Source organism: Balaenoptera ricei, chromosome 9 (assembly GCF_028023285.1).
Source record: "Balaenoptera ricei isolate mBalRic1 chromosome 9, mBalRic1.hap2, whole genome shotgun sequence".
Taxonomy (NCBI): Eukaryota; Metazoa; Chordata; class Mammalia; order Artiodactyla; family Balaenopteridae; genus Balaenoptera; species Balaenoptera ricei.
In genome coordinates, this window is record NC_082647.1 from 28885634 (window position 1) to 28904029 (window position 18396).

General features: G+C 39.4%; 1 protein-coding gene across 11 annotated transcripts in view; it reads left to right on the forward strand.

The window, feature by feature from the left end:
• Positions 1 to 18396, forward strand: part of CADPS2 (calcium dependent secretion activator 2) — a 555896-nt gene that overhangs the window by 497000 nt on the left and 40500 nt on the right. For 10 of the 11 annotated variants that reach the window (XM_059933509.1, XM_059933503.1, XM_059933505.1 and 7 more), the window contains 2 exons: positions 16778 to 16861; positions 16968 to 17000. In XM_059933509.1, coding sequence (XP_059789492.1) covers positions 16778 to 16861; positions 16968 to 17000 — 117 coding nt within the window. The remainder of the gene's footprint in view (positions 1 to 16777; positions 16862 to 16967; positions 17001 to 18396) is intronic. The other variant, XM_059933501.1, reaches the window with a different exon arrangement.

Below are 18396 nucleotides of genomic sequence, written 5' to 3' on the forward strand. Positions count from 1 at the left end.
TCGTGTTCTCTTATTGTTTGCCTCCAGGGATGAGTTGAGTCATCATCAGTTCTTGAATTTAGCCTATTTTTTTGTGGTGACAGCCCTGGGACTCTAGGACTGGTCTCACAGGCGGACAGAGAAGGCTGGCAGAGTGGTGTCTGAGGTTCTCCACTCCCAGAGGTCTCCCACGATTTCCTATTTGAGGCTTCAGATATCTTTGACAAAAGCTATGGCCTTTAGCTGTATAAGTAGAGATGAGGTATAAGTGAGTGTTCCATTGAATGATTAGGTGATTTAAAATCCCATTAAGGTGGAACACACTGCCATAGATAACATTTGAGATCAGAGTCTGATAGGAAAAGAGATGAACAACCAGAGAGCACGGGGAGATGAAAGAGGGTAAGGAGAGAGGATGGATTTCTCCCAAAGAGGCACTTTCATAAGAGCGGATGCTGGATCAAAGAGCCCTAGACCAGGCTTCATAAAACAATTGGAAGAATGTACAAAAAGCAAAGGAAAAGCCACCCTCAATTCAATAAACAGACAAAGGACATGTTGTTTAGAAAAGAAAAAAACAGATGCCCAATAAGCATGAAAACTGTTAAGCCTCAATAGTTTAAGGAATACCAATAAAACTAAAATTTATATAATATTTTTATAGCAAATTAGCATAGATGTTTTTAAGCTATCACCCAGTTTTAGAAAAGGTGAAGTGGGACACTCACATTTTCTATTTATGGGAGTATAAATGGCTACAACCTTTCTAGAAGATAGTTTGGAACTATATCAAGTACATTAATACCCATTCACCTAAAATTCTTTCTGCGTTTTTTTTTTCTTACTACTCAGAGAGATGCACAAAATTTATATACATTGATAGATGTCACATTATTTCTAATGAAAAATATTGGAATCAACTTTAACATGAGGGCAATGGTAAAGTAAATTATGGGACATCTATATTAAGAAAGTTTGCTTTCAAAGACTATAACGTTAAAGGAAAATTTCATAATATAGTGGTAAGTGGGAAAAAAGCTGACTATTTAGAAATGTAAACTATGATCTGAATTGTCATCACATAGAGAAAAGACAGATAAACACCACAGTACCAACAGAGCTTTTATCTGGGTGGTGGGATTATAGTTGATTCGGGGGTGGTGGGGTTCAAATTGTTTTGTGCTTCCTAATTCTCTGGTAGCAGGTCTTGAGGTAGAAAAAAAGTCACAGAGAAAGGGGATTTTAGAACTGCACCACCTCCCCAGTTTGTTCTTGCCCCCCAGCTTCTACCCCAGCACTGAACACCTACACTTACAACACAAATTCACCAGCAGGGGGAAAGGGGAAGGGTTAACAGGAAAACCATCTGGGAGGTGGAGAAAGAGGTGGATCACTGGAGAATGAAGCTCCTACAGGAAGAACCATGAGATTCCCGCCCTCCCAGGAGCCCAGCCCAGCAGCTTACAGCCCGCAGAACAGACATAGTTAACCCTGCACCTTTATTGTCGGCGAGCCATCCAGGGAAATTTTATCCGGGTAGAGCCTCCCCATCAGCACAGCTCTCCTGTGGAAGTTGTCTTTTGTAAGAAGGGTGCATAAAGAGAGCCACTAAATTGCAAGCATGCAGTTGATAAAGGGTTAAATAGGCAACAAGGCAAAAAGGCTACAACTAGTTTTGGTTTGGGGCGAAGGGGAGGAAGGGTTGCAGAAAAGGCAGGAAGGTCTATACATCATTTCTGCATTTGTTTCTGGCAAAGTAAAAAACTTAAATTCTTCTATATCAAATGCATCTGGTTAATTGAAAAAATAGTATATTTGAGTCAAGCTGGGAAGTGGTGTCCTAGAGATCAGCACTATGAAATAGAACTCTCTGTGATGATAGAAATGTCTATCCTTCACCATCCAGTATGGTAACTAGTAGCCACATGTGGTTGTGGAACACTTGAGATGTGGCTAGTGCAACTGAGGAATTGAAATTTTGATTTTACTTAATTATAATTAATTTTAACTTATATAGCCTAATGTAACTAGCTATTATATTTAGAAATCAGGTCTAGATAATAGTTTTTCTCTCTGGATCCTTTCTCCTGCAGTCAAATGGCACTTTTTAATTATCTTTAGTTGAAAAGTATAAAATAAATTAATTTGATAGTTTTTTTTAAATTTTTATTTATTTATTTATGGCTGTGTTGGGTTCTCGTTTCTGTGCGAGGGCTTTCTCCAGCTGCAGCAAGCGGGGGCCACTCTTCATCGCGGTGTGCGGGCCTCTCACTATCGCCGTCTCTCCCGCTGCGGAGCACAGGCTCCAGATGCGCAGGCTCAGCAATTGTGGCTCACAGGCCCAGTCGCTCCGCGGCATGCGGGATCCTCCCAGACCAGGGCTCGAACCCGTGTCCCCTGCATTGGCAGGCAGACCCTCAACCACTGCGCCACCAGGGAAGCCCCAATTTGATAGTTTTGACAACCGTCTTAAGCTTCCATCGAAGATGACAATAAATGGTGCATTTTATTTCATTAAGCAAAGATGAATAGGATTCTGTAATACAATCCTTAAATGTTAGCACGCCAAAAAATTGCCTGAGAGCTTTTTAAAATACAGATGCCTTAGCCCTGCTTTCCAGAAGTTTTGGAAGAAGGGCAGGAATGTGCGTGTTTAACCAGTCACCATGGGGATTTTGATGTAGGAGTTCCTGCGCCAGACTTGGAGAACCACTGCTCTGATGACCCTCCACTTAGATGGACATGCAAACTACCTTAAAACTTCAGTATATTTAAAAACAAGACAACCCCTTAGATAGTATGTTCCCATTTGTCTTCACCAAAGAAGAAATGATTTTTTTAAAGGAGGTATTTATGGAGTACCTACTATGAAGCAGCCACTGTACATATGTTACTTAATTCAAACTACATAGCACCTATGGAATGGGTGGAGTTACCCTATTTCACAGAGAGGAATGTAATCTTCAAAGTAGTATAGTAAACTGATCAGAGTCACACTCCTAATAAGTGCAAGAGTTGGGATTCAAACCTTTGAGTTTCAGATTCCTAATCCAATGCACTTGCTGATTCCAGATCTCCAGGAAATCAGTAAAAAGCAAAAGACTAAAAATTAAAATATGTAACTTCTACATTAACTGTCTTTATTCTGGCAAATTCTAAGAGCTGTGTCCTAGACATTTTTATAGCATATTAATTAATTCAACATAAAGTAGATGCATAAAATAGTGAATTCCTTGTATTGTATCCCAAATGTTTCTGCCCATATTTTAATTCTTCTGTGCATATTGAGAAATATGTTTGCTACATTCTTTTCATCTCTTCTCTTCAGTTCTACTTCTGCATCCTCCTTTTATCCACATGTCTTCACAAATATTTTGAGAATGATCCAGGGCTCTTAATCACATGTAACACTCAACAGGATGTGTCCCATCTGCACACACATTTCCCATGCCTAGAAAAGATCTTGGCTTTCCAACTTTATGTTCTCTCTCCACCTAGCAGCTAAATGGTGGGATTCTTGGGTTTCCATCTTTAGTCTTTTTTGAACTCATTCCATATATATCTGTGACTTTCACACTTCTGGTTTAACTATATGCTGATGATTTTGAACTCTGTACCTGAGAGGTAGTATGGAATCATGGTTAAAAGCCCAACTACAGGCCTGAGGAGTTTAATGTCTTCATCATTAGAGCAATGAGAAGTCACTGAAGGGTTGGAGAGGCAAGGAGTAGGGGTATAGAGTTAATCATATTTGCATTGTAAGACAATTCATTTGATTGCCCACAGCAAACAGATTGAGAGGGAGTAGTAAGGAGGCTGTAACATTGGTCTCTGTTGGACTAGTCCAAAGACATTTAAGATAATACAATGGGCAGGGTGCCATAGACTGAATGTTTGTGTCCCCCCAAAATTCATATGTTGAAACCTAATCCCTAATGTGATGGTATTTGGTGGTGGGACCTTTGGGAGGTGATAAGGTCATGAGGTTAGAGCCATCATAAATGGGATTAGTGGCCTTACAAAAAAACACCCCACAGGAGTTGAGTGTCCTGTGAGGAGCTTCAGTGCACATCCCGAGCTGAGGTGTTGGCTCAGCCGTTTCACCTGGAGCTCTGGTCTGAAGGCCAGGGGCAAGGCCTTTGCATGGGGCCCATTATGATCAAGTGAAACAGACTAAGCACAAAGAGAAAAAAGGTGGATGGGCTAGGCCTGAAGTGAGAGTGCCAGATTTATGTCCTTTCCAGAAGAAATGTGGATCCTCAAGCAACAGGAGCTGTGTGGCTGACAGGGTCTTCGTGCTCCAGCCAGGTGTCAGGCCTGAGCCTCTGAGGTGGGAGAGCCGAGTTCAGGACATTGGACCACCAGAGACCTCCCGGCCCCACATAATATCAATCAGCAAGAGCACTCCCAGAGATCTCCGTCTCAACGCTAAGACCCAGCTCCACTCAACGACCAGCAAGCTCCAGTGCTGGACACCCCATGCCAAACAACTAGCAAGACAGGAACACAATCCCACCGATTAGCAGAGAGACTGCCTAAAATCATAATAAGTTCACAGATACCCCAAAACACACCACCAGATGTGGTCCTGCCCACCAGAAAGACAAGATCCAACTTCATCCACCAGAACACAGGCATCAGTCCCCTCCACCACGAAGCCTACACAACCCACTGAACCAACCTTACGCACTGGGGACAGACACCAAAAGCAATGGGAATTATGAACCTGCAGCCTGCGAAAAGGAGACCCCAAACACAGTAAGTTAAGCAAAATGAGAAGACAGAGAAATATGCAGTAGATGAAGGAGCAAGGTAAAAACCCACCAGACCAAACAAATGAAGAGAAAATAGGCGGTCTACCTGAAAAAGAATTCAGAGTAGTGATAGTAAAGATGATCCAAAATCTTGGAAATAGAATGGAGAAAATACAAGAAATATTTAACAAGGACCTAGAAGAACTAAAAAGCAAACAAACAATGATGAACAACACAAAAAAATGAAATTAAAAATTCTCTACAAGGAATCAGTAGCAGAATAACTGAGACAGAAGAACGGATAAGTGACCTGGAAGATAAAATAGTGGAAATAACTACCGCAGAGCAGACTAAAGAATAAAGAATGAAAAGAATTGAGGACAGTCTCAAAGACCTCTGGGACAACATTAAACGCACCAACATTCGAATTATAGGGGTCCCAGAAGAAGAAGAGAAAAAGAAAGGGACTGAGAAAATATTTGAAGAGATTATAGTTGAAGACTTCCCTAATATGGGAAAGGAAATAGTCAGTCAAGTCCAGGAAGCACAGAGAGTCCCATACAGGATAAATCCAAGGAGAAACATGCCAAGACACATATTAATCAAACTATCAAAAATTAAATACAAAGAAAATATTAAAAGCAGCAAGGGAAAAACAAATAACATACAAGGGAATCCCATAAGGTTAACAGCTAATCATTCAGCAGAAACTCTGCAAGCCAGAAGGGAGTGGCAGGATATATTTGAAGTGATGAAAAGGAAGAGCCTATAACCAAGATCACTCTACCCAGCAAGGATCTCATTCAGATTTGATGGAGAAATTAAAACCTCTACAGACAAGCAAAAGCTAAGAGAATTCAGCACCACCAAACCAGCTTTACAACAAAAGCTAAAGGATCTTCTCTAGGCAGGAAACACAAGAGAAGGAAAAGACCTACTAAAACAAATCCAAAACAATTAAGAAAATGGTAATAGGAACATACATGTCAATAATTACCTTAAATACAAATGGATTAAATGCTCCAACGAAAAGACATAGACTGGCTGAATGGATACCAAAACAAGACCCATATATATGCTGTCTACAGGAGACCCACTTCAGACCTAGGGACACATACAGACTGAAAGTGAGGGGATGGAAAAAGATATTCCATGCAAATGGAAATCAAAAGAAAGCTGGAGTAGCAATTCTCATATCAGACAAAATAGACTTTAAAATAAAGACTATTACAAGAGACAAAGACGGACACTACATAATGATCAAGGGATCAATCCAAGAAGAAGATATAGCAATTGTAAATATTTATGCACCCAACATAGGAGCACCTCAATACATAAGGCAAATGATAACAGCCGTAAAAGGGGAAATTGACAGTAACACAATCATAGTAGGGGACTTTAACACCCCACTTTCACCAATGGACAGATCATCCAAAATGAAAGTAAATAAGGAAACACAAGCTTTATTTTATTTATTTATTTATGGCTGTGTTGGGTCTTCATTTCTGTGCGAGGGCTTTCTCTAATTGCGGCAAGTGGGGGCCACTCTTCATCGCAGTGCGCGGGCCTCTCACTATCGCGGCCTCTCTTGTTGCAGGAGCACAGGCTCCAGACACGCAGGCTCAGTAATTGTGGCTCACGGGCCCAGTTGCTCCGTGGCATGTGGGATCTTCCCAGACCAGGGCTTGAACCCGTGTCCCCTGCATTGGCAGGCAGGTTCTCAACCACTGCACCACCAGGGAAGCCCAGGAAACACAAGCTTTAAATGACACATTAAACCAGATGGACTTAATTGATATTTATAGGGCATTCCTTCCAAAAACAACAGAATACACTTTCGTCTCAAGTGCTCATGGAACATTCTCCAGGATAGATCATATCTTGGGTCACAAATCAAGCCTTGGTAAATTTAAGAAAATTGAAATCGTATCAAGTATCTTTTCCCACCACAATGCTATGAGACTAGATATCAATTACAGAAAAAAAAACTGGAAAAATACAAATACATGGAGGCTAAACAATATGCTACAAAATAACCAAGAGATCACTGAAGAAATCAAAGAGGAAATCAAGAAGTACCTAAAAACAAATGACAATGAAAATACGACGACCCAGAACCTATGGGATGCAGCAAAAGCAGTTCTAGGAGGGAAGTTTATAGCAAAACAATCCTACCTCAAGAAAAAAGAAAAATGTCAAACAAACAACCTAACCTTACACCTAAAGCAATTAGAGAAAGAAGAACAAAAAAACCCAAAGTTAGCAGAAGGAAAGAAATCATAAAGAGCAGATCAGAAATAAATGAAAAAGAAATGAAGGAAACAATAGCAAAGATCAATAAAACTAAAAGCTGGTTCTTTGAGAAGATAAACAAAATTGATAAACCATTAGCCAGACTCATCAAGAAAAAAAAGGGAGAAGATACAAATCACCAGAATTAGAAATGAAAAAGGAGAAGTAACAACTGACACTGCAGAAATACAAAGGATCATGAGAGATTATAACAAGCAACTATATGCCAATAAAATGGACAACCTGGAAGAAATGGACAATTCTTAGAAAAACACAACCTTCCGAGACTGAACCAGGAAGAAATAGAAAATATAAGCAGACTGATCACAAGTACCAAAATTGAAACTGCGATTAAAAATCTTCCAACAAACCAAAGCCCAGGACCAGATGGCTTCCCAGGCGAATTCTATCAAACATTTAGAGAAGAGCTTACACCTATCCTTCTCAAACTCTTCCAAAATATAGCAGAGGGAGGAACACTCCCAAACTCATTCTACGAGGCCACCATCACCCTGATACCAAAACCAGACAAAGATGTCACAAGAAAAGAAAACTACAGGCCAATATCACGGATGAACTTAGATGCAAAAATCCTCAACAAAATACTAGCAAACAGAATCCAAAAGCACGTTAAAAGGACCATACACCATGATCAAGTGAGGTTTATCCCAGGAATGCAAGGATTCTTCAATATACGCAAATCAATCAATGTGATACACCATATTAACAAACTGAAGGATAAAATCCATATGATCATCTCAACAGATGCAGAAAAAGCTTTCAACAAAATTCAACACCAATTTATGATAAAAACCATCAAGAAAGTAGGCATAGAGGGAACTTACCTCAACATAATAAAGGCCATATATGACAAACCCACAGCCAACATCATTCTCAATGGTGAGAAACTGAAACCATCTCCACTAAGATCAGGAACAAGACAAGGTTGCCCACTCTTACCGCTATTATTCAACATAGTGTTGGAAGTTTTAGCCACAGCAATCAGAGAAGAAAAAGAAATAAAAGGAATCCAAATCAGAAAAGAAGAAGTAAAACTGTCACTGTTTGCAGATGACATGATACTATACATAGAGAATCCTAAAGATGCTACCAGAAAACTCCTAGAGCTAATCAATGAATTTGATACAGTAGCAGGATGCAAAATTAATGCCCAGAAATCTCTTGCATTCCTATACACTAATGATGAAAAATCTGAAAGAGAAATTATGGAAACACCCCCATTTACCATTGCAACTCAAAGAACAAAATACCTAGAAATAAACCTACCTAAGGAGACAAAAGACCTGTATGCAGAAAACTATAAGACACTGATGAAAGAAATTAAAGATGATACAAACAGATGGAGAGATATACCATGTTCTTGGATCAGAAGAATCAACATTGTGAAAATGACTCTACTACCCAAAGCAATCTACAGAGTCAATGCAATCCCTATCAAACTACCACTGGCATTTTTCACAGAACTAGAACAAAAAATTTCACAATTTGTATGGAAACACAAAAGACCCCGAATAGCCAAAGCAATCTTGAGAAAGAAAAACGGAGCTGGAGGAATCAGGCTCCCTGACTTCAGACTATACTACAAAGCTACAGTAATCAAGACAGTATGGTACTGGCACAAAAACAGAAATATAGATCAATGGAACAGGATAGAAAGCCCAGAGATAAACCCACATACATATGGTCACCTTATCTTTGATAAAGGAGGCAAGAATATACAGTGGAGAAAAGACAGCCTCTTCAATAAGTGGTGCTGGGAAAACTGGACAGCTACATGTAAAAGAATGAAATTAGAACACTCCCTAACACCATATACAAAAATAAACTCAAAATGGATTAAAGACCTAAACGTAAGGCCAGAAAGTATAAAACTCTTAGAGGAAAACATAGGAAGAACATCTATGACATAAATCACAGCAAGATCCTTTTTGACCCACCTCCTACAGAAATGAAAATAAAAACAAAAATAAACAAATGGAATCTAATGAAACTTAAAAGCTTTTGCACAGCAAAGGAAACCCTAAAGAAGATGAAAAGACAACCCTCAGAGTGGGAGAAAATATTTTCAAACGAAGCAACTGACAAAGGATTAATCTCCAAAACATACAAACAGCTCATGCAGTTCAACATCAAAAAAAAAAAAAAAACCCAATCCAAAAATGGGCAGAAGACCTAAATAGACATTTCTCCAAAGAAGATATACAGATTACCAACAAACACATGAAAGGACACTCAACATCACTAATCATTAGAGAAATGCAAATCAAAACTACAATGAGGTATCACCTCACACCAGTCAGAATGGCCATCATCAAAAAATCTACAAACAATAAATGCTGGAGAGGGTGTGGAGAAAAGGGAACCCTCATGCATTGTTGGTGGGAATGTAAATTGATACAGCCACTATGGAGAACAGTATGGAGGTTCCTTAAAAAACTAAAAATAGAACTACCAGACAACTCAGCAATCCCACTATTGGGCATATCCCCTGAGAAAATCATAATTCAAAAAGAGTCATGTACCACAATGTTCAATGGAGCACTATTTACAATAGCTAGGACATGGAAGCAACCTAAGTGTCCATCAACAGATGAATGGATAAAGGAGATGTGGCACATATATACAATGGAAAATTACTCAGCCATGAAAAGAAATGAAATTAAGTTATTTGTAGTGAGGTGGATGGACCTAGAGTCTGTCATACAGAGTGAAGTAAGTTAGAAAGAGAAAAGCAAATACCGTATGCTAACACATATATATGGAATCTAAAAAAAAAAAAAAAACGTTCTGAAGAACCTAGGGACAGGACCGGAATAAAGATGCAGACGTAGAGAAAGGACTTGAGGACACGGGGAAGAGGAAGGGTAATCTGGGACAAAGTGAGAGAGTGTCATGGACATATATACACTACCAAATGTAAAATAGATAGCCATTGGGAAGCAGTTCCATAGCACAGGGAGATCAGCTCAGTGCTTTGTGATCACCTAGAGAGGTGGGATAGGGAGGGTGGGAGGGAGACACAAGAGGGAAGGGGTATGAGGATATATGTATACATATAGCTGATTCACTTTGTTATAAATAACACCCCACAGAGCTCCCTAGTCCCTTCTGCCATGTGAAAATACAGCCAGAAGATATCATCTATGAACCAGCAGTTGGGTCCTCACCAGACATTAAATCTGCCAGCACCTTGACTATGGCCTTCTCAGCCTCCAGAGTATGAGAAGTTACTGTGGTTTATAAGCCACCCAGTCTATGGCATTCTGTTATAGCAGCCTGAGCAGACTAAGACAAGGGGTTAGTAATGGGGAGAGAAGGGAAAACGTTGACAGTTACTTCTAGGTTTATAGCCTGCAGCAGGAGATGGATGTTGTGCCATTCAGTGATGCAGGGTGCCCTGGAAGAGGGACAGATTTGGAGGGAACGACCCATGTCAGTATTGGACATGGGGGAATTGAGCTGCCTCTGAGATACCTGAAGGAGGAGATAACAAGGGGACATTCAGATATTTAGGTATTTGGGGCTGGAGTTCACAGGAAGGATATGGGATCAAAATACCAATGGGATTATAAGATTTCAGCCATTGAAAATGATTCTATCAGTGGCTGTTGTTCTCAGGCATGTATGTTATAAGTGGAACTCCTGTGGAAGACATGGAGAAATGAAATGGAAGAAATAAAAACCATTTTAAAGAAAGCAAAAACAAAAACAAAAAAGAAGCTTCTAGCCAGAAAAGGACTCAGATAATTTTTACCAAGAAAAAAAAATGAAGGCAAGAACATTAACTCTTGCCAAGGAAAGGATACAAGAAATGCTATATTTATTGCTGCCTTATATTAGAATTAATTCAGTCAGATAAACTGGGGGAGGTTCAGGAGAACTGGACTCCATTCCTGTTTCTTCATGTTACCAGCTGGGTCTCCTTGCATGACTCAGTTTCCGCATTAAAAAAAGCGGGCATACTGGATGAGAAGAAAACCTACAGCCTTTTCTCAGTCTAAAGCAAAGATTCTGAGGACTTCCCTGGAGGTCCAGTGGTTAAGACTTCGCCTTCCAGTGAAGGGGGTTTGGGTTCGATCCCTGGTCGGGGAACTAAGATCCCACATGCCTTGTGGCCAAAAAACCAAAATATGAAACAGAAGCAATATTGTAACAAATTCAATAAGGACTTTAAAAATGGTCCACATCAAAAAATAAATAAATAAAGGAAAGATCCTTATATATGTTTGTGTATGGAGGCTTCCAGGGACCCGCATCTTTTCTCCCCAGGCTCTGAAGTCCCATAGCACACACGATGCTAGAGTTGGAAGAGAACCCTGAGATTGTCTAACAGAGACTTTTCAAACATTTCTGTAATGTTTATAAGACATATTTCTATATACTTTTATGATGTTTATGAGATATACTTAATGTCTTCAAATATATCTTAGGTAGCACCCCAGATACAACACTGGTGGAAGCAAAGCTGTTCTGATTGAGGAGGGGAAGCAGGCCAGAGCCTACCTGTGTAGCCCCATCTCCCAAGGCAGGCCTGATCCACCCAGAGTCCACTCTCCTTGTTCACAGATGAGGAAACAAAGGCCCACGGTTTTACAGTGGCTGGCGGAGGGGCCAGGACTTGACCCTGTAGCCCTAAGCCTGTCATCTTTGCACAGCAGCACACAGAACTCAGCAAGGTCAGAGAGGAAAAGAATGGGAGCTTCACTGCCCAGTCTTCTCATGTCCCCTTTATATGTCCAGGCTCTGTGGATATTTCCTTCGATATTTGTTACATGCAGGCATACACACTGTGGGACCAGCTTGGGCAGGCAATCGTGTGGGACAGCTGTGAGTCAGGTAGATGAGAGTGGAATTCATTGTGTGTAACATAAGGATGCTAAAGAAACACTGGGAAGGCTGTGGGAAAGAACTGGTTGGAGGAAATGGTCAACAGAGCAAAGAGTGAGAAAGTGATCACTCTCACGGTGCACTCCAGTAACAGGGGCTCAGTAAATTCTGGGTATGAATTAAAAGACCATAGCAGTATATTCAACTTCCTGAATTCTCAATTATTGCACAAAGGGATTTAGGAAAGAGTATATACTTTTTCACTAAGTACATATATAGATATATAGGTATGTAGGTGTAAATACATACACATACACACAACACCTATTCTTTTTAATAACCTAGAATATTTTCCCCTGAATTTCTCTTAAGAGGGACAGAGGACAAATCTGACCTGACTGTCTAGATGATGCAATGAAAATATCTCCTCCACCACCACCAATTCAGTCTGATTAAGTTAACTTGGTTAAATTTACTTGTTTGGATCAAGACAATGTATTCAGAAGACAAGTGTTCAAACCCAAGAATGTGCTTGAAAGGAATAACATGCACCGTTGTTAGGAGTCATTAGAAGAAAAGAAATACAAACTAACATAGTTCAGTCTGTTTGGGAGACAAGGGAGAAAGGAGCAATGAGAGAAATGTGGAGACTTCACCAACATCCGGGCTAGGTGTGCTATTTCGGAAGTTGTCTGAGAAACTTTGCAGAACAAGGCATGCTGTATAAATACATGCTGTCAGATCCTGTCCATCCTCAATACCGATGTGGATAATCTGGAAGGACCTTTTCGGAGTCATTTGGAACAAAGGTTCAAAGAGGACGTGGATTCACAGTGGGAGAAACAAGGATTATATTCCGTTGTATCATAACATTAACATTCCAGTTCAGGGAAGGAAACCTGCTTTCTTCCAATCCATGACATTCTGGTTCCAGGTGGATTTTTAACAGTACTAGTCAGTCCTGATTGTACCAAACAAAAATAAAACATCTGATAGATATCTCCAGCCCTATTTATTCCCCCCCCCCTCCAAAATACACCTAGTTTTTCATGATTAGTCTTGTTTATGGATGTATCTTTTTTCTGTGGAAGATTTAATAACTTGCAGTGTAAATGATGCAAATATTCCTTGTTTACTTCCTGAAATTTCACAGTTGAAAAAAAGTAAGAACTGCGTGTTTTGAACCCACCAATCTACAGCTGAATCGTTCCCATCACTTCTCAGAATTTGTCGTTCTACTTTCCATACATGTAGGAAAATGAATCCTATACCCTGTTAAAATCCAGCAGAAAATTTAAATCAACATGACTTGTGGCATACTTCATGTTTCATTCTACCAGTCATTTCAATGTACCTTCATCTTTCATTTCCCTGAGAGTGTACATAATGAGGCAAAGTTGGTAATGACCCAGACAGACTTTGGGCACTAAATATTATTCAAACAAACCCAGTAAATGACATCTGCAATAAAAAGCAGGGAAACAAAAAAATTACAGGGTTTCATTCCAACCTGACACCCTCAGGAGAACAGAGAGGCAAAGGCAAGCCTGTAAGTATTTATATACTCCCTGAGCTGTACAGAGAAAGTTCACAGGAAGCAGTTAAAGACACAGCAACTAAACCCAGCATTTCGCTGGATTTCTTTGGAATCTTGCTCTTTTATACAATTAAAAGCCAGATGGAAACTACATCATTATTAGTCAATCTTGTTAATAGATTTTGGGTTTTAAGGTAGCTCTTCCACCACGTGTGCCTTGACAGAAACCTTACAAAGAAAACCTTCCTGCGGGAACTGTATAGCTCACGTGGTTGGTCCCAGAGATGCAGTCGCTGCTCACTGCCATGTAAGCACTTAGAGTCGCTGCTGTATTGGGCCTCCCCAGGGACCATTTGGGGTAGGGAGGATCCCAGGGAGAGGCTCTGCACTGTTGTTAAAATGGAGGCCAAGAATGCTGTGACATGCATGCAGCAGACCAGCGGTGCACACACTGGACGTAGCGGGATGTAACCTGGTGCTGCTTCACACTCTAAAGACAAGACGAGCCAGACAGGCTGTCAGATGCCACAGTGGGGAAACTTCTGCCCTAAGGTCATTGGCTAACGGGCTTCCCCACGTGTTGCTTTAGCCACTCTGTTTCTGCTCTCCTGCTGCTCAGCTCCTGTGCCACTATGCAAACGAGGCTTACCCCGCATCCTCCAACGGAAGTCAGTTTCAGTTACACTGTTTGTCCCTCATCACTTCCTGCCTTGTGTCGTGACCAACTGTGTACATGTCTGTCTCTCCTACTAGTTTGTGCATTCCTGGAGGGAAGGGTCTAAGACTCATATTTTTTTTTTTGTATTTCCCATATTAGGTGCTCAATAAGAAGAAGAAAATGGCATTTATTGAGCACTTATTATATGCCAGGCACATTAGTTATGTCATATCATTTAATGCTTACAACTCTGTAGTGTGATGGCAAAGAACACGGGCTTTGGAGCCAGACCACCTGTGTCCAAAGCCTCCCTCCTCTACTGTCAGCCGCATGACCTTGAAACAGATGGGATTCCGACATGGGTCTTCTGACTTACAGCATCAACTCTATCCTGCCTCCATAGATATCACTTCATTGAATTAGACCCATTCGCTGGTAACCAAATTCATTATTTCCCCTTATCACTGAACAATCCCAAGGCTACCCCCGTTAACTTGTGACTTAACATGTGTAGGTTTTTAGACATATAATGGCTAGTGATTCAGCTCATCATACCAATAATATTCATTCTTTACATCTCTTAGTGTGTTGCCATTTTCACAGTCCCTTCACCTAAATCATCTCTGCTGATTTTCACACCATCCTTATTGTGGGCAGGGCAGTGACACTTTCCCCGTTTTACTGATGAGTACACTGAAGCTAGAGAAGCTGAATGTCCAGACTGTTGTCTCACAGCCAGAGAGTGGCAGAGCTTCAACTCGAGCTAAGATCTTCTAAATCCATCCACAGGGTCTGCTTCTACTTTGCCTAGTCCCTCAGCATCACTCACATGTGTAAACAAGTACTCACTTGAAGGCACCAAGAACCAGGTGCTATGCTAGAGCCTTCAGTGGTTCACGTTGTCTGGTAACCATAGCAATTGTCGCTCTCCTCGTGGCAAATGAAATCACCCATCACACACTGGCTTTCAAGATTTGAGTTACAAGAGATGAGGCATTTTCCGCAGAGGGCCATTAAGTTTGGAATTCCCTTCCCCTGGTCATAGCCCTGGAGTATAGGTCTTCTGGGTCTTTGCCAACCACAACAAGTTGAGTTAGCCAGCTGTGATTGGTAAGAAATCTTAAAGGGCAGGAGGAAAGTGCTAAATTGACTTTTAGTTGTGAGCAATTTGTAATTGTATGTTTTTTGCTGTTTGTATCCCCTAGGATAACTAACCAACCATACATAGTTCTCATTCTTTAAAAATAAAATTTTAGTCAGCAGTTCACATGAATTTGTTTCTGTGTTCTTACATCATGTCGCAAATGATGTGATGGAAAAACCTGTAGGGAAGTTTTTGTTTCTTTTGCATAAACTTTTTTGCAGTAATTGACCAGCCATAGAGAAAAGATTATCTCCTGTGCACTCTCAGTGAGTTCTCTGCTCACCAGAGACCAATAAGCTGTGTCCCTAGAACTATTATCACTTTGTTGAAGAAGCTGCTATGTGAACAAAAACCAGCCTTCATTAATTTCCCTTTTTGTATTTAAAAAACCTTGTCAGTATTTTCCCTTTGGGAAGGTATAATTTGTCAATAGTGCATATTATTTTGCTTCTAAAGAGGAAAGATGTAGGAAAGAGGAAAGATGTAGGGCAGTAGATCCTTATTAATATCTCTTATTTATCTTCATGCCAGATCTTAATGTTTCTGCTCAATGAAATAAAATTCTCCACATTTTTAATTACATTACAGTATATATGTCTTAACTCTCATTTCATAGAAATATAAAATTTTAGAAATGTAAAACTCTTAAGACAATTTTAATTCCATACCTGTCCCACCAACACAAACACACCATTGACTGATGGGGGAACCGGTGCACTTGGTTGGCTGGAGACCACATAGCAGTCAGTCAGTGACAGAATCAGGATTTATATTCTCAATCTGGTGCTCTTTTCATTGTACTCTGCAGTGTGTGTACCTGTTCGAGCTCCCCAACTACGTTGTAAGCTTCTGAAAGCAGGGATGATCCTTACATGTCCCAATTGGAACTGCTTGGTGAATACTCGTTAGCTGATGTATCATATTTCATTTCAATGTTACAAGGGCCCCAAATGTTACACCTTTTCATTATCTGTTCTTTGTCATTCAACCTCTTCTGTAGATAGAAAAAGTTGGGGAATGGTCGAGTGATATATGATAGAAAGGAATTTGATGAAGCTTGACCATGGTTGCCTCGAAACATCTCTATATTTTTTTTATTGAGGTGTCATTGACATACAACATTATGTTAGTTGCAGGTATACAACATAATGATTTGATATCTGTATAAATTGCAAAATGATCATCAAAATAAGTCCATCCCCATATATAGTTACAACATTTTTTCTTGTGATGAGGACTTATAAACATCTATATTGGAGTTGAAAATTATATTAAGGAAGAGTCACAGGGATTTAAAGTTATTTACTAGTGGTTTAAGTTATCTCACACGTAGTAACCAGACTCCTATTACACATTGTTCTTTTATCTTAAAAAAATGTGCGTATTTTTTCCAGCAATGTAAAAGGACCTTAGAGTTCATCTTCAAAATGAGATTTTGTCATTGTGTCAGTTTATACATTTCAGATTTTTGTGCCATGGGAGAAGTTGGTCCAAGAATTGTTTGCCCCGTTATTTGTTTGTATGCCCAGTACTATCCTAAATACTCACTATAAACTGTATTCTAGTTTGTTTCAGTGTTGGAAGGGGTGTTGTCTAAGCTGTCAAGATATGACGAAGGCACTTTCTTTTCATCCATTCTGTCATTCACTGTGAGTATTTTGAATGAGTTCTCCTCTGCTGTCTTTTGACTGCTGTCACAGTACTTATCAAACAGTTAAGAAAATAATTCTCATAATTATCTCTTTTCCACTTAAGGTGAAAGCAGCCGCAAAATATGTTGATGTTCCAGTAAGTATTTTTTTATCTGCTTTGTAAAATTATAAATAAGTCTTTAAAAAAAATAATTATGGTTCACCACGGGTTTATTTCAAATCTTTAATCCAGTATCATTCCCTCAGGGAGTAGTTTATTTTTCTTAAGCAAGCACTAACCCTCATAACAAGGCCTGGCAAGGTTATTTCGTGTACCTTTTCCGTTGTAACTTGGGGAGGTCAATTCATCATGAGAACATATCAGCTCAGTGGCAGCTGTAGGATGGGGGAGAAAATGACTCACATTACTTATAGGAAAAGGTTCACTCTCCTTCCCTTTCCATGAAAGCTCTAACAGGTTTCTTATAGGAGTTAAAGTAACAGTGAAGATGAACCAGTTGAATCAAAGAACTAGTTTTCTGAATACAAAAGTGTTATAAATAAATCAATATTCACTTAGTTAAACATTTGGTTTTTCACAGAATTATTGGGAAATAATGCATGACCTGTAAAGTTGTCCAACAATTAAGATACCATGAGAGGAAAGTATGAAACTTACTTAGCTACAATGAAAAAAATTCATGTGATAAATATAATCAACAAGTTAGTACAGCATTTGTAAGTTGGTAGTCATTAACAAATTAGCTTTTGCTTTAAATTCTGTTATCACGTATATATGATCAAGGCCTAAGATGTTCTGTTTAATCATGTGTTTTGGCACGTGTATCAATTTTCAAAGAATTAGAGCACAATGGGAGAAAACTTAAAATTTAAAACTAAATGGAATATGTCATCTCATCTTTGATTAAGGCTGTACTTGAATAGCATCACCATCTCTAGATCATCATTATGAACGTTAGTGGTTTGAGAGCTGACAAGCTTTGTATATCAGTTGTAGGTGGCTCTTATTTTTGAAATGCATAACTGCATTTTATACTATGGACTAGACAGTCTCCAGATTTATTGCTGCTATAGTTATTATAAATGAACATTTTAAATGAAAAGGCTGTGGACTTTCCTGCCTTTGCCTGGGGTTTCTTCAGAGTAGTTTTTTGTTTGTTTGTTTGTTTTTAGTTTTACAGATGATTCCAAAAGAAGTCTTGGCATACTCCTTGTCTTGTACCTAGAATCAGAAAGTCAGTACTGGGCAATAAGCAGAAATAATCACATGTGTATGGTCCTGCAAAGGAACAGCATGAAAGAGAGAAAGGGAGAATTAAGGGGGAATAGTTTATACTTGCTGTATAAAAAAGAAAAAGACAAGTAATCATGGGAACACATGAACTTTATTGGAATTCCTAACAAGTACTTTATAATATAGATTTTTGTTTTTAATTTTGAATTACAAATTTTTGTTTTTAATTTTGAATAGGACACCATAATTATTTCTGTTCTTAGAGCTTTTGAAATTCTTAATTTGACTGTGTACTAGA